The 25,677-nt window shown below is 41.7% G+C and overlaps 1 protein-coding gene across 1 annotated transcript in view; it reads left to right on the top strand.

Moving 5' to 3' along the window:
- CNTNAP2 (contactin associated protein 2) overlaps positions 1-25,677 on the top strand; it is a 1,109,924-nt gene that overhangs the window by 871,596 nt on the left and 212,651 nt on the right. The window contains exon 10 of the mRNA XM_060781556.2: positions 9,865-10,003. Within this exon, the coding sequence (XP_060637539.2) occupies positions 9,865-10,003 (139 nt within the window). The remainder of the gene's footprint in view (positions 1-9,864; positions 10,004-25,677) is intronic.

The following is a 25,677-nucleotide window of genomic DNA, read 5'->3' as shown; positions in this document are numbered from 1 at the left end:
CAAAAACTTCTGAAGCTTCCCTCTCCCTCTGTTGTTGACTGTTGGTGTGATATTATAATTTTTTTTTCACTAATTAAGCCATAAAACTGGCCCAGACATGCGGAAATAATAACGAAACGACCTCAGAACAATAACGAAACGAATACAATAACAAAATACGAAGCATTTACAAAACGTGTTTAAAAATTCGTTTTTTTAAAATAATTGCTCCAGAATGGTTTGTTATCGTTTTGTAATTGGAAAAATTAACAAATTATTAACGAATTACGAATTAACGAAACGAAACCGCCCAGGCCTACTATCTATCTATCTCTATGGCTGGATGGCTCTTTGTCAGGAGGACTTTGATTACATTTTCTTGCCCTGATGAAGGGAGTTGGATTGGATGGCCTTAAGTATTTTCTGTTGGTCATGGGGGTTCTGTGTGGGAAGTTTGCCCCGATTCTGTTGTTCGTGGAGTTCAGAACGCTCTTTGATTGTAGGTGAACTGTGAATCCCAGTGATTACAACTCCCAAATATCAAGGTCTATTTCCCCCAAACTCCATCTGTGTTCATATTTGGGCGTATTGAGTGCTTGTGCCAAGTTTGGTCCAGATCCATCATTGTTTGAATCCACAGTGCTCTCTGGATGTAGGGGAACTACAACTCCCAAACTCAAGGTCCATACCCACCAAACCCTTCCAGTATTTTCTGTTGGTCATGGGAGAACTGTGTGCCAAGTTTGGTTCAATTCCATCGTTGATGGAGTTCAGAATGTTCTTTGATTGTAGGTGAACTATAAATCCCAGCAACTACAACTCTCAAATGACAAAATTATAATTTTTTGAGTGATGGTCACTCCTTTTGTTGCCAAATTTGGTGAGATTTTGTTGATTGGTTGTTTTGTTTTTAAGGTACTCATTATGCACAGAGCATTTTTATATATATAGATTATACCTCAATTATTATTTTTTTCATCCTTGATTTTCCTAATACACATAACTCTTAAATTATTTACCTGAATACTGAAGGAATGTAACCAGAATGTGTTCTGAGGATAATAATAAATAATAATGGTCAGGCGGTGGTCAGGGGAGCTTTTGCACAATTAAAACTTGTGCGCCAGCTGCGCCCGTACCTTGGGAAGTCTGACTTGGCCATGGTGGTCCACGCTCTGGTTATATCCCGTATAGACGACGTCAACGCTCTCTACGTGGGGTTGCCTCTGAAGACTGCCCGGAAGCTGCAATTAGTCCAACGAACGGCAGCCAGATTACTAACAGGAGCAGGGTACAGGGAGCATACTACTCTGTTGTGCCAGCTCCACTGGCTGCCAATTAGCTTCCGAGCACAATTCAAAGTGCTGGTGCTGACATATAAATCCCTAAACGACTTCGGCCCAGTTTACCTGTCCGAACGGATTCTCCCCTATGAACCATCAAGGTTGTTAAGATCTTCTGGAGGGGGCCTGCTCTCGGTCCCACCTCCCTCACAATCGCATCTTGTGGGAACGAGGGACAGGGCCTTCTCAGTGGTGGCCCCTTGGCTCTGGAACTCTCTCCCACTGGAGATTAGAACTGCCTCTTCTCTCCTGACTTTTGGAAAGCTGGTAAAAACATGGCTCTGGAATTTAGCATTTGATGAGTGAGTCAATAACCCTTGAACACACAGACGGATGGTGATGAATTGTGGTTTCATTCTGACGACTTGGCCTTATGTAATTATATGATTGTATTTTAATGCATTTTATGTATGATGTATTAGTGTATTATGGGATGTGATGTTTTAAACTATTGTTTATGAATCTTTTGTTGTGAACCGGCCTGAGTCCCTCTTCGGAGGTTGAGAAGACCGGTATATAAAAGTTATAAATAAATAAATAAATAATAAAAATTTATTTATACCCCGCCACCATCACCCCAAAGGACTCAGAGCAGCTTACATGAGGCCAAGCCCAACAACACATCAATAAAAACAACAGAGAATAAGCAAAATAAACAATATAATTAATATAACTCACACATAGACAATAACACACAAGGATTTAGAAAGCTATGGCCGGGCCAGATGTAATAGTTAAAACTTTAAAAAAATAAATGCTGGACATGAACAGAGGATGTATCTAGTAGGAGGGTTGTTGTTTATTCATTCAGTCGCTTCTGACTCTTCGTGATCTCATGAACCATCCCACGCCAGAGCTCCCTGTTGGCCGTCATCACCCCCAGCTCTTTCAAGGTCAAGCCAGTCACTTCAAGGATACCATCCATCCATCTTGCCCTTGGTCGTCCCCTCTTTCTTTTTCCTTCTATTTTCCCCAGCATCGTTGTTTTCTCTAAGCTTTCCTGTCTTCTCATGATGTGGCCAAAGTACTTCATCTTTGCCTCTACTATCCTTCCGTCCAGTGAGCAGTTGGGCTTTGTTTCATGAAGTATGGACTGGTTGGATCTTCTTGCAGTCCAAGGCACTCTCAGAATTTTCCTCCAACACCACAGTTCAAAAGCATCTATCTTCTTTCACTCAGTCTTCCTTATGGACCAGCTCTCATATCCATAGTTGACTACAGGGAATACCATTCCTTTAACTATGCGGATCTTGGTTGCCAGTGTGATATTTCTACTCTTAACTATTCAAGATTGGTCATTGCTCTCCTCCCAAGAAGGAAACATCTTCTGATTTCCTGGCTGCAGTCTTCATCTGTAGTAATCTTTGCACATAGAAATACAAATAATAGAATCATAGAGTTGGAAGAGACCTATTGGACTATCCAGTCCAACCCCCTGCCAAGAAGCAGCAAAATCAAATTCAAAGCACCCCCGACAGATGGCCATCCAGCCTCTGTTTAAAAGCTTCCAAAGAAGGAGCCTACACCACACTCTGGGGCAGAGAGTTCCACTGCTGAATGGCTCTCACAGTCAGGAAGTTCTTCCTCATGTTCAGATGGAATCTCCTCTCGTGTAGTTTGAAGCCATTGTTCCGCGTCCTAGTCTCCAAGGAAGCAGAAAACAAGCTTGCTCCCTCCTCCCTGTGGGAGGATTGTAGGTGAACTACAATCACAGAGCATTCTGAATCCCACCAATGATAGAACTGGGCCAAACCTCCCACACAGAACCCCCATATGGCCCACAGCAACACGTGGCAGGGGACGGCTAGTGTTTCAAATAAATAATGAGGAAGGAGGGTAGCCACGACGGAATGGGGCATGGGGTGACAGGTCCCCACATCCCCTGCGTGACTGCCAGCAGGTTACGGCGATTTGCGACATCCTTAGTGGCACGACCAACAAGGGAAAGTAGATTTAATCTTTTTAGCTTAGTTTTCAAGGATATAACAAGCATTCTGTCACAGTTGGCTTTATTATTGTCTTCCCTATATTACTCATGAACTGGAGTGGTTTATGAATGATAGAGGAAATGATGAACTTGGAAAGTGAATCAGGAGGAACATAAATATTTGGTATTGCAGAATTCTGGTGTTCTTTTGTTCACTCAAGCGTTAGCCTTGCATCATTTAACTTGTAACCTGTGGGGCTTTGATTCACATTTCCCCTCTTCCTTGAATTTATTCGGTAGACATTTATTTGGTAGTTCTCTGTCTCCAAAATGGGAATAATAATCCCTGATTCATACTTACAGAGATTTCAAACTAAATAATGATTGAAGATTCACCTGCAAATTAGGAATTATATGAAAATGGCAGGTAACAGAAGTACTATTTCTCCATCCATGAAAAGTATAATAAGAGACTATATTTTATAGTGTAAGTTTGAAGTATAAATGTTACTAAACCCTTTCAGTCTCTTTGTAAAAACTACATATACAGGTCATGGAGAATTGAAAATACAGTGCCATTCTAGGCTAAAATAAAAAGAGTTTATATTGTTGATATATTTGTAGTGCTTTATTGTCATACATATATGCAGCCTTTTTTGGTATTCCCAGAATACGTTTTCTAGTTTTGCAGATAACGAATTGCAGTATAGAGAAATACAGGCAGCCCCCAAGTTATGAACAAGATTGGTTCTGTAGGGGTGCTCTTAATTTGAATTTGTATATAAATCTGAACATGTACATTTTAAAGTGTAACCAGTTAAATATACAGTGTGTGTGTGTATGCGCACATGCTATGGATAGCATAGGGAAGGTGTGCAGGTACAACTGCACCAGGAGCTCCAATTTTGTTTGCTTTGCATTTAATGTTTGTTATAGACCTAAGTTTCAAGGACTCTGCAGATAGGTGGCTTCTTTTGGCTGCAATCATAGGGCAAGCCACCTGTCAATTATAGTTAGGTTCCCTGGTTCCACCTCCTTTTTGGGTTTTAGAGGGAATAGGAGCCATTTTGAGTTCAGTCCACACAGAGAAGCCTTTCATGCAGGACATAATACCAAGAGCTCCTGTAGAAAGCTTCTTCTTCTACGGCTTGGCCGGGGAGATATACAGCCCACAGCTTGGCTGGGGTTATACAGCCCTACATCTCCTTTGCTGAAGGACTTCAGTCAGCCATCACGGAAACTTGAGTTCTTTTCCCCTGGAAGTCTACAAAGCTCTGTTTGGTAAGGGTCACTCGCGGAAGCCAGAAGCAGTTGGTACCGGGTGCAGGGGCTCCACGCCAACAGAGGCAAAGGCAGACTGCCCAGATTAGAAGTTAAGGATTTCCCCATTAGTTACAGTTAAGAAGATAGTGCCTGTTCCCTGTGGACAAGCTTGAGAGAGAGCCAATAGACTGTTAAGAAAACCTTAAAGTACCTGTTTGTTTTCATTAATAAAGAACTTTGTTGAACCTTTAAGCAATCTAAAGACTCTCTTTTAAGGAAATCCAAAGGCCTTTAGTCTGAAGCAGCCGTGGCATCCCATTGGGCACACAGAATTTATGTCCTGTCTACAGTCTTATGCACAGACCCAGTGTGGTGTTTGTTTTGCTCTCTGTGCCCCTGTTCACTTACTGACCTTGTGACAGCTGGATTTTGAAAAAAAAATGGTTTGTGGTGGAAACAAGTATTGGTGATAAAGCTTCATTGGGGACACCTCACCCCCCCCCCCCCACCACCCTGATAACTTTCAGGAGTGAATTTCCCTTCCTAGGTGTAGCTTTCTCTCACTTCCTGCTGTTCCACCCTTGTTCTTAGCTATGAGTTGTTTGTAAGTTGGATATTTGTAACTCAGAGACTGCCTATATTTGAAATTACTCCTAAATAATAGTTTCAAGCATATATTAAAATAATGGTTTAACAGATAAAGGCTGGCAAACAAGTAGATTTATCTTACTGAAGCAAAGCTGAAGTTATGTACTAATTGTCTACCCATTTTAGACAAGGCATAGGCAAAGTATAGCCCATAGATTGCACATACATCATAACAGCTTTTCCAACTGTCCCAAAATGTTCATTTTAATGTGAACAGTTAGCTATGTTGAAATGACTTGGAGTTATCTATTTCAATATGGCATGCACAAGAAAGCTTCCTGGTGGAATACATCTAGTGCCCTGTCTTCACTCTGCGTAAATCAATGCCATATCAGTATGCTTGTTTTTGCTAGTGACACTGGGGTTCTTTTTTTCCTTTCTTCTGGAGTGTTTTATTGTTTGTATACTATTGATTGGTTGACAAAGGCTGTTAAATGTGAGTTCATACAACATACCATTCTGTTATAGTATTTTCTATATCTATATAAATAAAAATGTAATGTTCATTTGTGGAATTAACATAACTCAAAAACCACTGGATGAATTGACACTAAATTTAGACACAATACAGGCCAACGAGTGACCATCACTCATAAAAACACTGAAAAACACTGCAGAAAGGATTTAAAAGGCAAAAAGGCGCTACAATGCATGTGCAAAAACGACTCCCATTGGCAAACAAAACACACAATAGCATATCTACACTCTCTTCCAGACTACAACTCCTAGCATCCCCTAGACCAGGCCCTTTAGGAGAGGAGGATAATCCAAATGCACTGCTTCCAAGCTGCAAGCTTTCTTCTCCTTGGATTTCTTTGAGAGCATCCCAACCCCTGCATATTTCCAATTTCCTATTCCTGGACCGCAACTCCCAGCAATCCTCCAGATAGATAGATTAGATAGAGATAGGTAGGTAGGTAGATCGATAGATCAGGAGGACTGCTGGGAGTTGCAGTCCAAGAATAGGTAGAGAAGGAAGAAAGGGGAAAAGGGGGAAGGGAAAGAAAAGGTGTGGGAAGGAAGGGAAGAAGAAAAAAAGGAAGGAAGGGAGGGAGGGAGCGAGCGAGTGAGGGAGGAAGGAAGGAAGGAGAGATAGAGAAAGAGAGAGAGAGAGAAAGAAAGAAAGAAAGAAAGAAAGAAAGAAAGAAAGAAAGAAGAAAGAGAGGGAGAGAGGGAGGGAGGGAGAGAGGGAGGGAGGGAGGGGAAGGAAGGAAGGAAGGAAGGAAGGAAGGAAGGAAGGAAGGAAGGAAGGAAGGAAGGAAGGAGAGAGGGAAGGTTGGCCACAGCAACACATGGCGGATACAGCTAGTTATTACATAAAATCACAACAGATCATTCCACTACATTAATAAAGCTTTAACCGTAGTGGGTATTGTTATTGTCCTGTAGCTATAGAAAGACTCAACATGATGGACTTATACAGAACGGATGTGCAGTCACATCTAGGCACTTTAAGGTTGAAAGTATGATGTGCTTTTTTCTTTAGCTGGGTGGACCGCGGGGGGCTTACTTTGAAGCTCAGGAGTCCCAGCAACTAAGACATCTCCAGATTGAACATCAAACAAGATTTTTATTTTCTCAAAATCCTTGACAGGCTTGGCACAACTTGTTGAGGTTACAAATACAAACAGTCGACTTATAAAATCATGTGGATGTTCCTTTCTACCTTTCCCTTCAGCTGCTGAGTTAACTTCTTCCAATGGTGGAGAAATCCTGGAATACTCTCCACCCTGAGTCGCTTTACTAGAAAGAGCAGGTCTTTCCCTATCTAAACTCAAAGCTAGCTTGGAGGCGAAGTAGGTAGAGCTTCTTCCAATGGCAGAGAAATCCTGGGATATTCTCTGCCCTAGTGCTGAGTTGCTATTTTAGAAAGAGCAGGTCTTTCCCTATCTAAACTCAGAACTAGTTTTAAAGGCAAGAGGTTAGTATTTACGATGGCTTGTCTGAGCTGGCCTGGCTTGACCACAAGCACATCTGAGTTTTTTGCTATACTGTAGAAGGCAGAAGAGCTTCTCAAAATGGAGATTTCATCCCCAGGAAAAAGGGGCAGTCTCAGCGAAGACGGAGATCCTTTGGCTGGGCCGTCCGGGTGGGAGGGAGATCCACCCGGCTACCTACCCTGGATGGTGAGACACTACGTCCGTCACCTTCTGTAAAAAGTCTTGGTGTCTTATTGGACCCCCTGGTCACAATGGAGGCCCAGGTCTCTGCTGTGAGCAGATCTGCGTTTTTCCATCTACGTCAGGCTAGGCGACCGGCTCCCTACCTATCTAGGAACGACCTGGCTACGGTGATCCAGGCGACGGTCATCTCGAGGCTTGACTACTGTAACGGCCTCTATTTGTTTATTTATTTATTTATTTATTTATTTATTTATTTATTTATTTATATACCGCTGTTCTCAGCCCGAAGGCAACTCACAGCGGTTCACAACCAATAAGAACAGCAAAAATTCAATGCAACAATGTAAAAACAGTTAACAACTTAACACATTACACAATTAATAAACAATTACTACAATAACCAATCCCTATCGTCTCATCATCAAAACATAATCCAGATTCGTCATCCATTGTTCCATTCCTATGTTCATTACCAATCATTGCACTAGTGATTCGAACGCCTGCACAAACAGCCAGGTCTTCACTTTTTTGTGGAATACCATTAGAGATGGTGCTAATCTAATGTCCGTGGGGAGGGCGTTCCACAGCCGAGGAGCCACCACCGAGAAGGCCCTATCTCTCGTCCCCACCAGCCGTGCTTGAGAAGCTGGCGGGATCGAGAGCAGGGCCTCCCCGGAAGATCTCAAAGTCCTGGTGGGTTCATAGGAAGAGATGCGGTTGGCTAGATAGCTTGGGCCGGAACCGTTTAAGGCTTTATAGGTCAATGGCAGCACCTTGAATTGAGCCCGGTAGCAGATGGAGCTGGCGCAACAGGGGGGTTGTATGCTCCCTGCGTTCTGCTCCTGTTAGAATCATGGCTGTCGCATGTTGGACTAATTGAGGCTTCCGGGCCGTCTTCAAGGGCAACCCCATGTAGAGAGCATTGCAGTAGTCTAGGTGGGATGTAACCAGAGCGTGGACTACTGTGGCCAAGTCAGACTTCCCAAGGTACGGGCGCAGCTGGCACCTCTACATTGGTCTTCCTTTGTCAGTGATCTAGAAACTGAAGCTGGTGCAAAATGCTGCGGCTTGTCTTCTCGCCCTGGTGCCGGCGAGGTGTCGTATCACCCCAATTCTACGACAGCTGCACTGGCTACCGATTGAGTACCGGATTACTTTCAAGGTGCTGGTACTAACCTTTAAGGCCTTATATGGTCTGGGGCCAGCGTATCTGAGGGCCCGCTTATCCCCCTACCAACCCCAGAGATTACTTCGATCCAAAGACCAAAATTTGCTTGAAGTCCCCAACATCTGAACTTACCATCTGTCCTGTACTAGGCAGAGAGCCTTCTCAATTGTAGCCCCTTATTTATGGAATGCCTTGCCAGTTGAAACCCGATCTATCCGAGACCTACTTGCTTTTCAGAAAGCCTGTAAAACCTTTCTCTTCCAACAAGCTTTCGATGGGTGAATAACTCAGGACTATGTCTGTTCTTGTTTTTATTGTATTTTAAAGTTAATTGTCATGCAAATGTGAGTAGATCAATAGACACCGCTCCGGCGGGAAGGTAACGGCGCTCCATGCAGTCATGCCGGCCACATGACCTTGGAGGTGTCGATGGACAACGCCGGCTCTTCGGCTTAGAAATAGAGATGAGCACCACTCCCCAGAGTCAGGCATGACTGGACTTAATGTCAGGGGACTACCTTTACCTTTAAAGTTAATTGTATTATTTTAATCTACTGCTATAAACCGCTCTGAGCCAAATTGGGAGTAGCGGTATACAAGTCAAATAAATAAATAAATACATAAATAAAATCAAAAGGATACTTTTGCAAGCCAACAGCAGCAAAGGCTTTGCAGGCTGACTTCAAGCCTCTATTACTGGTTAACTATCAGGGTGAGTCTGTAACAACCCTGGAAAAAATGCAGAAGGGGTGCTATTTCCTACAACTATGGGGCAAGGCAAATCAAACTCCTGGGAGATGGAACAACTGATAACATTGTGATTACTGAGAAATACTAATATATTTGCTAAGTTCCTAATGTGCTTGCAATTTGAGCCCCAAGCTATTTTTGTACTTTTAGCAAATATACCAAATGCTGCTGCTGTTAATTGCTGTCACATTAACTTTGGCTTATGACAACCCTATGAATGAGAGATCTCCAACTCACTCTTTCATCAATGCTTCCACTCTGGCCTTACCAACCCAGGGTCAGGGATTCCTTAATTGACTCTCTCCACCTGTAATGCAGCCTTCCCCTTTTTTCTACTGCCTTCCACTTTAACAAGCATTATTGTATTTTCTAATGAGTCCACTCTTCTCTTGGTATGTTCAAAGTACAACAGTCTCAGTTTACTATCTTGACTTCTCGGGGGAATTAAGGCTTGCTTTGCTGTAATATTCATTTGTCTCGTGTGTTATAATTCTTCTCTGTCTTTTTGGATCTCTCCCTCGTTTTATTTTTTTAAACATTAATGATTTTAAATGTGTTGTTCTAACAAGGAAATAGAAAAAAATATTGGGAGGTACAGATTGAAATATTTGGTTAAACTCATATCAAATATTACACCTCTCTTCTCCCTTTTTCTGCACACAGGTTTTGTACAACAGTCGTTCCAAGGTTGCATGCAACTTATTCATGTGGATGATCAACTGGTGGATTTGCACGCAGTAGAACAAGGAAAGCTGGGAAGTTTTGCCAATGTCAGCATTGATATGTGTGCCATTATTGATCGGTAAGCATTAGGCAAGAAATGGAGACTAAAAGCATGCAAAGACCATTATGAACAGGCCCGGTAATTGGAAAACTTCATGATCATTTATCTGTATAACATCTTCAATTCATTGTTGCTATGGCTTTCATTTTTACCATATTATCTCTTTAGCAGCAATTCCCAAATGGTTTGTATGAATGAGAACTCACCACTGATTGGGAGGGGTTCCCAGTGAGTGGGTTTCTGGGTCACTGGCAGTAAGTGAAATCCAGTTTTTACCGAAAGTCTAAAAATTAGGGTGCAGGGAGTTGTGTAACAAATAGATTTTATGTGGGGACTGTCAAGTGGCTGCCCTCAGCATAGGAGGAAGAAAGCCTTTGACCCATTAGTGTGTAATTATGTTTAAGGATCATATAAAGATACTGAAAGAGTGCACTGTTATCCCTTCTATAATAGCTTCTTTAAAGGGCTGTTTCACATACTATCAGATTCTGACATAGAAGGCAATTGAGCACTTAAAATAATGCATAGAATTCACCAGCCACTTCAAGAATAATTAGTAAATTGGTATAAAGATCCTAATGTTTGTATTGTCGAAGGCTTTCATGGCCAGAATCACTGGGTTGTTGTAGGTTTTTCGAACTATATGGCCATGTTCTAGAAGCACTCTCTCCTGACATTTTGCCTGCATCTGTGGCAGGCATCCTCAGGGGTTGTGTTAGAGAATTGGCCATCTGCAAGGATGTTGCCCAGGGCACGCCAGGATGTTTTTACCATCCTTGTGAGAGGCTTCTGTAATGTCCCCGCATGGGGAGTCGGAGCTGACAGAGGGAGCTCATCCATGCTCTCCCCGGATTTATTTATTTATTTATTTATTTATATTTATTATTATAATGAAAAACCAAACAAAAACAAAAGAAAGAATATAAGGAAGATTTTCCTTTGGGAAACCATTGCAAAAACTATATACACTATAGATAAGTATTAAGCTAACCTGAGATAGTATATTGTGTTTTGAGCTGTTTTTGAGATATTATAGACAGATAAGCTTAGTTGAGAAGATTGAGTTATATAGTTATAGAGAGAGAGTTATGACTGCTTTGTCTCCAGGACTGACCTTAAGTTATAGATAGGGAAAAAGCCTGCCTTTTTCTAAACCACAACAGCTTTAGGTTAGGGTGTTAAGATTTCAGAATCTTATCTGCCATCTGGAGAAAGCGTTGCCTCTGTAACTATAGAAAGGAAAGAATATTTTTGGAGCTTCATCTATTGACTGTTTGTTTGCAACTGTATGAACTGTGCCAAGTCTTCAAGGAGTTTGTGTAAATATTCTTTTTTGATGTTTAAAACCAGTACTAGTCTCAGTTGCTTAGTATCTTAAGTTTTCAAGATAGACAACTGCAGTTCGCTCAGCTATAGAGAGAAGCACATCGCAGTCTTATTTTTTATAGCGTCTGGGCTGACGGCACAGTGTCCATTTCTTAGGCTCTCATTTTTAAACAAAAACACTGATTTTCTCAAGATGTCTGTCTATTGTTACATCTGGAAAAACTCTTAGGTGTCATATAGATAAAACGTGTAAATTATAGTCCAAATGAAAAAGTTTTACCAATGGCAATGTGTGGTCTGTGGGAGCATAGTTTGAATACAGAGTTTTTGTGTGTGTCAGAAGTCACTTGAGAAACTGCAAGTTATTTCTAGTGTGAGAAAGTTGCCGTCTGCAAGATGTTGCCCCGGGAATGCCTAGATGCTTTGATGTTTTACCATCCTTGTGGGAGGCTTCTCTCATGTCCCCGCATGGGGAGTCAGAGCTGACAGAGGGAGCTCATCCATGCTCTCCCCGGATTTATTTATTTATTTATTTATATTTATTATTATAATGAAAAACCAAACAAAAACAAAAGAAAGAATATAAGGAAGATTTTCCTTTAACATCAAAAGAGGGAGAACATTTTAATTCAAAGAAAGTTAGAAATGATAGAAGAGAGAAAATAGAAGAAAGAAAGAAATGGTTGACTTTCATCTAATCTTTGGTGGTCATTTAGTCTTTCTTCAATATTATCATTTATATCAGTGTTTCTCAACCTTCCTGATGCCGTGATCCCTTAATCCAGTTCCTCATGTTGTGGTGACCCCCAACCATAAAATTATTTTCGTTGCTACTTCATAACTGTATATTCTACTGTTATGAATCGTCGTGTAAATATCTGATATGCAGGATGCATTTTCATTCACTGGACCAAATTTGGCACAAATACCCAATACGCCCACATTTGAATATTGGTGGTGTGGGGGGAGATTGATTTTGTCATTTGGGAGTTGTAGTTCCTGGTATTTGTAGTTCGTCTACAATCAAAGAGTATTCTGAACTCCACCGACGATGGAACTGAACCAAACTCAAGCACACAGAACTCCCATGACCAACATAAAATACTGGAAAGGTTTGCTGGGCATTGACCTTGAGTTTTGGAATTGTCATTCACCTACATCCAGAAAGCACTGTAGACTCGAAACAATGATGGATCTGGACCAAACTTGGCATGAATACTCAATATGCCCAAATGTGAACACTGATGGAGTTTAGAGAAAATAAACCATGACATTTGGGAGTTGTATTTGCTGGGATGTTTAGTTCACCTACAATCAAAGAGCATCCTGAATCCCACCAACAATAGAATTGAGCCAAACTTCCCACACAGAACCTCCATGACCAACAGAAAATGTGTTTCCTGATGGTCTTTGGCGACCCCTCTGACACCCCCTCGCGACCCCCCTAAGGGTCCCGACCCCCAGGTTGAGAAACACTGATTTATGTAGTAAAATCATTAGCTTCCCCTTTGTCCCATATATGTCCTCTTGTGATCTTTCCTCTTCAAATTATAAATTGTATGTTCAATTGTTGAAAGTATTCCTTAACCGGGTCCCAGTTCGTTTGTTTCTTGGGTAGACCCTGATTTGGAGATAACCAACACGTCAATATGTCCATGTTCATTATCTCCCGGATTTGAACCTGTGACCTGTCGGTCTTCAGTCCCACCAGCACAGGGGTTTAACCCACTGCTCCTTGAAGTTTCTCAAGTCGCTCCTGACACACAAAAAATACACTGCAGTAGTTCACTGCTCAGAAACATCACATATGAGCTCTTTTTAAAGGGTTACTTCTTTTTCCCAGTGAAGAGATGGCCCAGCTAATGCCAGCATACAACATTAAAATACAGATGATCAAATTTGAAAGGGTCGGCACTGTGTCACTTGTTCAATATATATTATCAACATAAGAAGCAATTCCCTTCCTCAAGTGGATTTATTGCAATTTGAAATTTAGTTTGGTGTGAAAGAGTGGTCGGCCAGAACACTGTTATTTTATAAGGATTCCTAAGACAACCAACTTCCTGTGACAGCTTTAAGAGGTGCTCATGTTTTTCTATAATAAAAACATCTCACCTTCTTGCTTAGCATAAAAAACTGACAGAATGTCAAAGCAAAATAAAGAGGAATGTTACTCAATTCTGTAGTGTATATTTCTGACATATCTATCTATTGTGAACAATAGTGCTGCTGAGTTACATGACTGCCTTTTACAGAATGCCCCCCTCTGCACATAAAAAATGAATCATAGCCATGAACAGAGGCTGCCGTAGTGCACATCATTTCATATTCAACTGATGGCAGAACTATATATCAAGACTAACATAATACTGCTGTCTCTGCACACCAATCCTCATATTGCAGAGCTGGGAAAACCCCAATGCTGCCTCATGGGGACAGATGGCCCTGCCACCAACACTGTTGCCCTAACCAGGCATTCAAAAAGGCCAGAACGAATGCCAGGAGAGAATAAAGTGGGTCAGTATTTCTTCTGGATCATCCTGGGATGTCTGAAACATGCCTTTCACCACTCTACTCAGAGAAAGGGAAGATTCCTTTTTTTAAATAAGAGCTAAGATGTAGCCGCCTAATCAAGGTGAAAGAAGAACGCACAAAAGCTGGGTTGCAGCTAAACAAAAAAAAAACCAAGATTATGGCAACAAGAATGATTGATAACTGGGAAATAGAGGAAGAAAACGTGGAGGCCATGACACACTTTGTATTTCTAGGTGCAAAGATTACTGCAGACGCAGACTGCAGCCAGGAAATCAGGAGACGCTTACTTCTTGGGAGGAGAGCAATGTCCAATCTCGATAAAACAGTGAAGAGTAGAGACATCACACTGTCAACGAAGATCCACGTAGTTAAAGCAATGGTATTCCCCGTAGTCACCTAGAGATGTGAGAGCTGGAGCATAGGGAAGGCTGAGTGAAGGAAGATAGATGCTTTTGAACTGTGGTGTTGGAGGAAAGTTCAGAAGATCCAACCAGTCCATACTTCAGGAAATAAAGCCTGACTGCTCATTGGAGGGAAGGATAGTAGAGGCAAAGGTGAAGTATTTTGGCCACATAATGAGAATACAGGAAAGTTTGGAGAAGGCAAATATGCTGGGGGAAAAGGAAGGAAAAAGGAAGAGGGGCCAACCAAGGGCAAGATGGATAGATGGGATCCTTGAAGTGACTGACTCGACCTTGAAGGCGCTGGATGTGGTGACGGCTGACAGGGGAGCTCTGGTGTGGGCTGGCCCATGAGGTCATGAAAAGTCAGACGCGACTGAACGAATGAACAACAACAAGATGTAGCACGCACACCAACCTGTGGATAAGTCGATTCAGGTTTAATTTTGGACTATAATTTTTAGACTTTTACATGAGTATATATTATTATTCTTATTTATGTTTATTTATACCCAGCTTCTTCTCTCCACAAAGGAGACTGAAAGTGGCTACTTCTCACCCACACACTGTCACTAATATTCATATGTTAAGACATACTTCATATAGACTCAGCACACAAATGACTGGAAGAATAGTTTTACTAGGTATCAGCTGAATGGTATAGTGCTACATGTGGTGTTTGAAAGAATCAAGAGCAGTGACTGAGCCTCAAAGCACAAGGTGGATCATGAATTGGCTTCTCTGTCTCTCTTTTCCTATTAGAGAAAGGGGAGAAAATGGATAAAGCCAGCTGAACCACAGTGGAGCTTTGAACAGTTATTCCTTAGAATAGCTGAGTCCCAAACTGGCCAGTTTTCCTTTTTCTTTCTAATCAAAGAAAGAACCAAAATATGTTGAGGTGCTTTCTGAAAGACACCTTGTTCAGTAATTCCTGTCTCTCTCCCTTTCTAAAGAATATTGGCTAGGTTGACGTGTTAGGCCATAATCAAATTACAGGCTAGAGGTTCCTTGTCTATTTCTTAACAATTTGAAATGTATACATGTTTACATTAACAATATTGCCAGTGAAGCCATTTCTTAAGATTCGTAAATAAGACTCTTGCAGTTCTGTTATGTGATGACAGATTGATTTCTTGGTAAATTGGTATGAACTGGTTACTCATTGCAAGTTATGAGAAGTTGGTTAATGCAAATGTCAGGAATTTGAGCCTCAGTCACCTATCATTGTGGGGACAAAAAGATATGAGTAGCAGTAGCATAGCTTGTAGGCATAGTCTAGTGTTTCTTTTTATTGCCTGCATGAGTATTTGTTTGCCAAATGTTCTTGCAGCAAGGAGAAAACTGAATACATTTTTACAACTCATTATTCTTAGGTAATATTTATTCTTAAACCAAAATTTAAAATAACAATATGAGTATTGTCGAAGGCTTTTATGGCTGGAATCACTGGATTGTTGTAGGTTTTTTCGGGCTATATGGCCATGGTCTAGAGGCATTCTCTCCTGACGTTTCACCTGCATCTATGGCAAGCATCCTCACTACGTCTGAGGATGCTTGCCATAGATGCAGGCGAAACATCAGGAGAGAATGCCTCTGGACCATGGCCATATAGCCCGAAAAAACCTACAACAACCCAACAATATGAGTCTTCAAAACACCAGGGTTACTCTGTAAATTCTGCCATAATACTTAGGAATGAGGAAAACCTCTGACTATGATCAAGCTGCTGTGGGAAAACTAACACTTGATTTCATTAGAGGAAAAGATTCCAGGAGAAATTTAGAAGTTCTTATTTGGGCGATAGATGTGAGTAATGTTGTTGAGGGGGAAAGAGCCTTGTTGTAATAATAATAATAATAATAATAATAATAATAATAATAATAATCTTTATTAATACCCCGCCACCATCTCCCCAGTGGGGACTCGGGGCGGCTTACATGAGGCCAAGCCCAACAGCATATTATAATAAAATAAAACCAAGCACAAATAACAACACAGTAAAATACATAAAACATATGAATACAGTAAGCAATATAAAAACACAATACAAAATCATTCACAATCACAATGACAATAAGCGAGCCACATGTGCAAGATAAAATACTAAAAACTCAGGGTGAGATAGGAATTGAGCAGATTATTTGTGAGGAAGAAGCTCATAAAGAAATGGGGTCGTAAAAAACAAGGTTGCACTCCAGCTCAGGAAACAGGGTCCTCTTGTCATTAATACACCACACCTTGGTTTAGGAAAATACAATCCCTTTTATTGAATGATGAATATAAAAAAGAGAGAAGTCCAAAGGTAAAGAAGTCAAAATGAAACAGCCAACAGCAATGTCCAGAAAGCTTGCAGAAAATCCAAAGCAGTAAAATCCAGAAAACTCTCAATTAACAGATTAGCCCCTGCTAAATCTCACTTGAAGTCAGAAATTCCCTTGGAGACCAGGCCGCTGGAAACTGGAAAACCTTGGAGCTTTGTACTTGAACTAAACGATTCTTGATCTGAGAAAATCCCCCGCATGGCCACTCTTAAATCCCAGAAACTGATAACGGCTAACTCTAATCTTTGGTTTCAGTTGTCGAATTCTCTCAGACCTACGTAAACATTGAGTCTCCCTGTGGCTCTGGCTTATCTCTAAACTGCGGCTGTTATCATTGCAAGCTTGAGCCAGAAGGAGAAGGGAGTGAATTTTCTTTCTCATGAGAACTTGGCTTTTCCCTTGAAGCCTCTAAATCAAAGCCTGTAGGATTTTTACTGACCAAAGTATCTCCATCTTGAACTTCATCCTCATTGATCACTTCAGCCTCACTATCCAAACTAGGCCCTTCACTAGGCCTAAATTATTTTATGCCCTTCAATATTTACATCAATATTATCAACATTAGACAATACAATCAGAGATTCAGGCTCAAGTTCACACACAAGGTTACACACAGGCTGAGTCCCAACACAGGCCTTCATACAAGCGGGGGAAGTGAACTATAGAAACAAAAACGTTGAGGGGGAGCAACAGTGTATGGTTGTATGGCTACTCTTCAAAAGCGCAATGGAAAAGCCAGGTTTTGAGATCCTTCTTGAAGGTTTCTAAGGTGGAGGCTTGCCTAATCTCACCAGGTAATGAGTTCTAGTCGGAGGGCCACAGAGGAGAAGGTAGGTAGAGTTACTCAACAGGGGGCTGCATATTTCTTCCTGAGGTGACTGGTTTGTTTGAGCATGAGGTTGTCATTGTATACCATCATAGTACATATGTATGGATGCACTTAAATGTGGAAAAATATCATAGACAAGCTGATTCTCCTTTACCACTTATCCATATTGTTATTCATAATTAAGGAGGATTAATTGGATCAGTGGGGTTTACTTAACATCTTGTTTCACTATTCAGCAATAGATTCAGTAGGTCTGCTCTAGTTGAAAGTATCCTGTAAGATTCCAGTCATCACATATATCAGTGAAGAACTGGCAGTACCTATGGATGAAGGAAAATGGACTACCCAGAAGAGTAATTCAGATGCCTTTTTAGTCTTCAGGAAAAAAAAACCCTGCAACATTTTCTTTGCAAGATTTGCATTATTAATGTGTTATCCACTTAACATTGAAGTCACATCAATATTCTGTCTAGCAATTTGATAGTTCTTCTTCTTGGTCTCTTTGCTTCACACAGTTGGGTCTCGTCTATGTGCATTTTTTCCACGAAATGTTCCAGAGCTGAACAACTTTACAGAGCAACACTATATAAGTAGTGCCAAAAGATGGTTTCCTCTGTTTATTGAAGTTAATTGTGTGACAGATGGCAATAATCAGTTGTTGATTAGCAATTTTCTCTTGCATTTTTCAATTCTCCCTTCCCTACAACCACCAACTGTATCAGTATTTTCTTCCTGCCATCTTGGATAGCCTTGTTCACACTGCACCCCATATGGAGGAAAGATTCTTCATTTTGATGCACTTGCCAAGTGCCTCCTTCTTGGGGAAGATCATCAGATAAATTCCTGCCCGATCTGTTGAGACTTCATGAATCAGGATCTGGGGATACGCCTTCAAATCAGCCAATACATCTGCAAAAAATGGGCCATGACACATTGCTTGGCCGTCCGGAGTCCCCCTTTGGGGATAGAGAAGAGACAAGATAGAAATACTAGAAATAAATAAATAATAAATTTGCAAACAACATCTTTGGGCTGAAAAGTCTTTTAACTTCCTCAACATGCATGGCATCTCAAGTGACTGAAACCTGGCCAGCTCCATCTATTCCATCTCCAATATCTCAGGACAGGCTCAAGGCACACACAGGCCCTCCAATTTCAGGACATTTGATTTCCCTTCATGACAAATTGACAAAAGGGGATAAAAGTAACCTGGCAGCTTCTATGCTTTTTCTCAAAAAAAAATCCATGAGCTATCAGTAGATCTCATTGTGGTCCCAGCTCATCATTCAAATTCAGGTTTTTTGTGCTGCTCGACAACTCGGTCCATACCGAAGACATTTGCACCACTGTTATTTCTACAAGTCTTTAAACCTAATGCCAGACTTCGAATAAAAGTAAAATACGTTAAACATAATCAATAATGGCATACTGGTTAGAAAGTTCCAAATCAGTTTTAGCATTTTGTCATATTATCCTAATGATAAAAAATCCATGTACACTAACTATGAGAAAGGCAAAGTCAGTCAGTTTCCCCATGATTCTGGGAAAAATTAGTTGTGAATAACAGTTCTTGTGAAATGTGCTGTGCGACATACAACCATACCATCTGGACAATGACAAGTCCCTGGCTACACTACCTGAACCAGACCAACCCTCTGAAGGAAAGACTGTGTGGACTCTGGCACTCGCCTGTAGATCTTCCAAGTATCTAGCTGCCACCCAGGCAACTTAGCCCCTTGACTTCACTACTGCTTTGGAATGGATGGCTTCATCATGAGTGGCTCAGGCCTGCTCCTCCGACTATCAATATTCTTCATCCCTTGAGACTTCAAGACTATTACCCAACACCCAGGCAGCTTTCAGTTTGAACCATTACTCTCATTCCTGATTGCACTATTTTTGGTCATTAGAACTTTCATTTGGTACCAATCCTGAGGATCCCCAAGAGAGGCCTGGCAGATCTCCCCTAAATCCTAACCAAAGTCTCAATCCTTTCCAAAGACAGACTTCCTTATTGGCCACACCACTAGTACCTTCTAGAATAACACGACTACTACTTACACTGGAGAATACGGCTTTGTCATCCTCCTCCTACAATTCTCGCTTGTTTGACCCACCTTATGCTTATACATTGATAATGGACTCCTGTTACTACCGCAAATTCTTCCACTTCCAACTACCACCATAGCTCTCTCTTATCTTTATGCCTTCGGCTTTATCCAAACATTACCTTTCCCATTCCCACTTACCATGGACATGTTCATTCAATGCATACCCAACTGTGAAACTAATGAAACTCTCACTACCAGATGTCTGAATACCATCAGCCAAGGCCCCACCTATGAGCACAAGGGACCCCTTGGATGCCACCTTGGGACATTCAACATCATGTGACATGTGCTCCTTGACTCCTTCCTTTCAACATCAAGATCCCCCATCTTCAGCAGACTCACTGAGAGGGGAGAGCAATCTGCATGGGGAAACATCCCCACTATCCCAATCCCCACACACTATTTGTCTCTATGGCCCTAGATAGTGTCAGTAACACTGCGACACTCTTACCAATGGAGTATCAACAGCTTTACAACAATCTCATCATCTGGCTCACCAAATCCCTCGGATTCAAGGTCAAAACCCAAATTCATCATCCCTGGACCTCATCTTCCAGATGTAGATGTCCAAAATGTGGCTTTAACTATGCTTCCCCTCCTTCCAACTCTACTGTTGAAAGAAGGTGATTTGGCATGCCTGAATGAAACTAGCCTGAAAACGCTGCTGGACTTCCGGTGGGGGAAGCATGGCGAACGCCACGGATTGCAGAGCTCCCGCTCTGCAAACTGTCCCTGCAATATGCTGAGGCAGAGCTAGACTCTCCCTACGAAGATTGGAGGTCTTCGTGGTGCCAACCCAAAAGGATACCGTCGATGTGAGGGCTCTCTCCTTATGTTGAGGGGAGAAACTCTCGGAGAGACGAACCCGAGGGAAGCAAGCACAGCAAGGAACGCCAGATTTGGTGAGGACGCCACCCCCCATTTTAACTGGTAGAGAAGAGTCAAGGGAAGAAAGAGAGAAAGAGAAGAAAGGGTTCAAGTGACACAGTCAGCATAATACAGAGAAAAGAAAAGAAGAATAGCAACCCCCCCCCCCCCCCGCACCCTTTTCCGGTTTCGGGTGCACGGGTGCACGGGAGAGGTGAGCAGTACATAGAGGGTATCATAAGAAAGGCATGAAGTTTAAGAGACAAACGAACCGATGGGACAGACGTGCGAACCCTAGAGGTAGAAAGACCAAATGTGTGGAAGAGAGGACTGTCTCAGTTTAATCCCACGCCAGTGATAATATCTGCCCGTGAGTGGCCGCAGTGGAAGATTAGGAGGAAAATTGGGCGTCCTAAGAGTAGACCTTCGGACTTTAAGTGTAAATATAGCGCTCAGCGCTACTTGAACTGTAAAACCGAAATACGCCGAAGGAAGAATGCATAGGACTCGGGGCATAAAATATAAACAATACTAACTGGGGAACTACTGAACTGCGGATGCGGATGCAAGCCAAACACAGCTGAGAGAGGCCCTGAGGTGCAGAGGCTTGTGCGACCGTGGAGCCATCCCAGGGTAGGTCCGGGACGAGAGGAGGACGAAACACCGGACCCAGGCACCACACGAGGGAGAGCCGACGTGCGGACGTCACGGAGTAGACGCGTGGTGACGTCAGGACGCCGGGACGTCAAGACGCAAAACGCAAGGACGCCAGGACGCCAGGACGTCAATAGCAGCGGCGGGGCGGCGGGGCGACAGACGGCGATCTCCAGGCGTCAGGACGCAAAAAGCAGGGGAGAAACGACTCCAGGACACGACGTGGAGACATCTAGAAAACGAAACTCCACCTGCAGGAACTCGTGACTTACTCAGGAATAGTACCGAGAGCGGAGGGGGCCGAGGGGGGGGGGGAGGGGCCGCGAGTAAGGAGCAGCGCGAAGAGAAAGGCATCACACAGCAGGAAAACCAGGGAGGCATCATACTCAAAGAAGGAGGAAAAAAAAGGTACAAAACTGAAGAGGAGGGGGAAAGGGAGAGGGGGGTAGATAGAGAGTTTGAATTAAGGACTATAACTTCAAACCTACGAACACATGCCACGAGCAGGCCCCCTCCCCCCCCCAATATCGCCTTACCTCCGACTCTGACCAAAGTATCACAGAGACAATGGACTCTAGCGGGAACGGGAATAACTGACCTCGCTGGCACCCAGAAAAGTGAGAGCAGTGCTCAAAGAAATGATATGCACCCTATGAACAATAGTGACATCTAACTTTTTGCGCGCTGCCCCACCCAGGGGGAAATCTGGCTTGTTTTTTTTTTGTTGTTTTTTGTTGTTTTTTTTTTCTTTTCTTTTCTTCTTTCTTCTTTTTCTCTCTTTTCTTCTCCTTCTTTTCTTTTCTTCTTCCTCTCTTTGTCTCTCTCTTCTTTCTCCTTTTTCTCTCCTTCCCTTTGCTTACCCGACCCCCCCCCCTATCCCTTCCCCCCCGGCTCTTTCCGTTCCCACCTATCCCTCCCTTATACTCTATGAGGCATACACGTCACTCACCATATTGTATATAGACCTTTATATTGTTATAGAGGAGTAAACTGTAATATTTGTGTGATAAATGATTTATGACTGTGAACCAGCACACGACAAAGGCACGATAGTCCGATCTCATTGCTAGTAAAAGAGTGTTAAAAAGAGAAAAAAGAAAGAAAAAGGGAAAAATAAAAAATAAAAACTTCTTTAAAAGTCCCAATCAGAATATAAGAGCGGGCGACCAAGCCCTAAACAACAGAAAGATGTCAACACCGAAGGTTAAGATAGACAAAGATAAAGAGAAGAAAACACAGAATAGGAAGGACTCTCTAACAAAAGACCCACAAGTAAAAGAAGCCAAGGAAGCGAAAGAAATGTCTAGTGAAGAAGCCACAGCCAAAAAAGAAGAGTTCACAATGAAGGATCTGATGAGAGAAATCCTAAAATTACAATCGGACGTTCAAAGATTGGAAGGAAAACAAGAAAAGCAATACAATAATATAAAGAAGGAGATGGAGGAAATGAAGAAAGAGATCAAGGAAGAAGTACAATCAGCACTAAGGGAGGAAGTACAAAGTATACACAAGGAAATTGAAAACATGAAGCAGGAAAGAATAGAAGATGCAAAGGAGAACAAAGCAATGAAAACTCATCAAAGAGAGTTAGAAAAAACGGTACAATCGATGGAGAAAAAATTTGAAAAGAAATTAGAAGCACTTCAGGAACAACAGGAAAATCTAGAGGCCAAGGAAAAAGAATTCCAACTAAGATTCAGGAATGTCCAAGAGGAAGAAAAGGAAAACCTCAGAGAAATAATTGTGAGCCTGGTGGCCCAGTCATTACAAATCAGCCGGGAAGAGTGTGACGATAATATCGACCGCGTCTATAGAATACAATCCAATTATGCCAAAAGACACAATGTCCCAAGGGATATAATTGTTTGTTTCCGGAAAAAAAGCGTTAGGGACGAAGTACTGAAGGAGAATGTCAAGAAAGCCTCCCACTACAAAGGTAGCAAGATAGCCATTCTAAAAGAACAACCTAGAGCTGTCCTAGAAAGAAGGCGAAAATACTTCTTCCTCACCGACGAGCTTAAAAAGAAAAACATAAGATTTAAGTGGGAAAGGAGGGAGGGCCTAATGGTAACGTGGGATGGAAACCAACATAGGCTAACATCAGAGTTTAAGGCAAAGGAATTTTACGAGAGATACCTGGGAAAAGGCGGCGAACAACTGAAAAACGACAACGAAGGAAAGGACGCAGACGAAGATAATATGGAGGAGACTACCGAAGAAAGATTAAGGAAAAGACCAAGAGAAGCATCCCCAAAAGGATATAAGAGCTTTGCGGAACTGGCAGTGGTGACTAGGATTAACGAGAAAGACAATAATAGCAATAATGGCCCAAAAAATTAAAATATATTCTGTAAATGTAAATGGTTTGAACAATCCCAATAAAAGAAAAAAAATTTGGCACCATCTTATGAAAGGACATTTTGATGTTATGTCGCTCCAGGAAACACATATATGTCATAAACATGTGTCTTATCTAACACAAAAAAACCTAGGAAAAACATATTATTCATCGGGAGGTGAAAAGAAGAGGGGGGTAGTAACGTACATAAATGAGAGAATACCTTCAAAACAGGTCTTCAAAGACCAGGAGGGTAGAATCCTAGGCACTATCATTGAATTCGGAGACAGGAAAATACTGTTGTGCAACATCTATGCGCCTAATGGAACAAAAACAAAATTCGTAGAACAGCTCCATAAAAAAATACTAGAACAGGAGTATGATGACCTAATCATAATGGGCGATTTCAATGGGGTTTTAGACAACAAAATAGACAAAACAAAAAGCCCCAATAAAATAAAGAACCAACACGCCGGAGAACTTCCCAAGGAATTCAAAACACTAAAAGATAAACTAGGGCTACGGGACATCTGGAGATTCTTTAATGCAAATGTACGGGACTACACCTTCTTCTCGGAACGCCACAACTCATGGTCTCGCATCGACATGATATGGGGATCAGAATCAATAATAGCAAGAACATCCAAAATCAATATCCAAACGAGGATTAATTCAGACCATGCCCCATTAGAACTCACTTTGGCAAAACCAGACAATAGGCAAGGAATACAAAGGTGGAAACTAGACGACTTTCTGTTAAAAAGAGCTGAAGACCAGGAAGTTAACAGGAAAATACTAGAGGAGTTCTTTCAGTTCAACACAGAACAAGACACGAACGTAGAGACCATATGGGACGCCTCCAAGGCATACATTAGGGGGCATTTTATACAACAAAAAGCAAAAAAGAACAAAGTCAGGAAAGAAAAGCAACGAGAGATACAAGGAGAAATAGAAAGAACAGAAGGAGAATTGAAAAAACATCCGGACAACAAGAAAGTGAAATTACAATTAGAGATACTAAGGAAAAGAGCAGACTCATTGCAACTAGAAGAAATAAGTAAAAAAATAAAATACTTAAGACAAAATCAATTCGAAAATGCTAACAAAGTAGGAAAATATCTGTCCTGGAAAATCAGAAGGAAGAAGTCCAAACAACAAATACTCAAAATAGAGGAGGGAGAGAAATGCTACACAAAACAGACAGAAATAGAAGATCAATTTCGCAAATTCTACAAAAAATTATACACGAACGACAACATCCCCAAAGAAAAGATAGCCCAATATCTAGGGAAACAGAAAATAAAAAAGCTAACGGATGAAGAAAGGGAAATATTAAACAGGAAAGTCACAGAAGAGGAAATAAGGACAATAATAGCCGGCCTCCCAATGAACAAATCTCCAGGTCCGGACGGACTTACAAACAAATATTATAAGACGTTTAGTAATACATTAACACCACATCTAACCAAAGTCATAAACAGAACAATGGAGGAGAGAAAAATGCCGGACTCATGGAAAACAGCATTAATAACATTAATTCCCAAAGAAGGGCAGGACAACACAAAAACCAAAAACTTCCGCCCAATATCCCTACTTAACGGGGATTATAAGATATTTGCGGGTGTGTTAGCAGCAAGACTTAAAAAGGTGCTGAGCACAAGAGTCCATGAAGACCAGACTGGTTTCCTTCCAGGACGACAAATAAACAATAATGTGAGGCTGATACTTAACACCCTAGAATACTACAACAGACACAATCAAAGAGAAGCAGGACTCCTTTTTCTGGACTCAGAAAAAGCATTCGATAGGGTCAATTGGGGATTCATAACGGAACTACTGAAGGAAATAGATGCCGGCTACCAGCTTATAAATGCGATCAAGGCAATCTACTCGCAACAGACAGCATGTATCATTGTGAATGGGCAGATAGCAAAACCAATAAATATAAGTAGGGGAACCAGACAGGGCTGCCCACTGTCCCCACTAATATATATCCTGACCCTTGAAGTTATGCTCAACAGTATTCGAAATAATAAAGAAATTAAAGGTTTAAAAGTAAAATCACATAATTACAAGGTGGCAGCATTTGCTGACGATGTGATGTGCATCATAGAGGATCCTCTGAGCCAATGGGAGAAATGGTGGGCTGAGTTCTCTGACTTTGGCGAAGTAGCAGGACTCAAGATAAACAAAGATAAAACCAAATTCCTGATTAAAAACATGACAAGGGGGAGGAAGGAAGAACTAAGAAAAAAGTCGGGGGTCGAAATCGCATCGAAAGTTAAATATCTGGGGATACAAATAACCACC

Source organism: Anolis sagrei, chromosome 6, assembly GCF_037176765.1.
Source record: "Anolis sagrei isolate rAnoSag1 chromosome 6, rAnoSag1.mat, whole genome shotgun sequence".
Taxonomy (NCBI): domain Eukaryota; kingdom Metazoa; phylum Chordata; class Lepidosauria; order Squamata; family Dactyloidae; genus Anolis; species Anolis sagrei.
The sequence above is the reverse complement of the archived record's forward strand: the minus strand, read 5'-3'. Positions and strand labels throughout refer to the sequence as shown.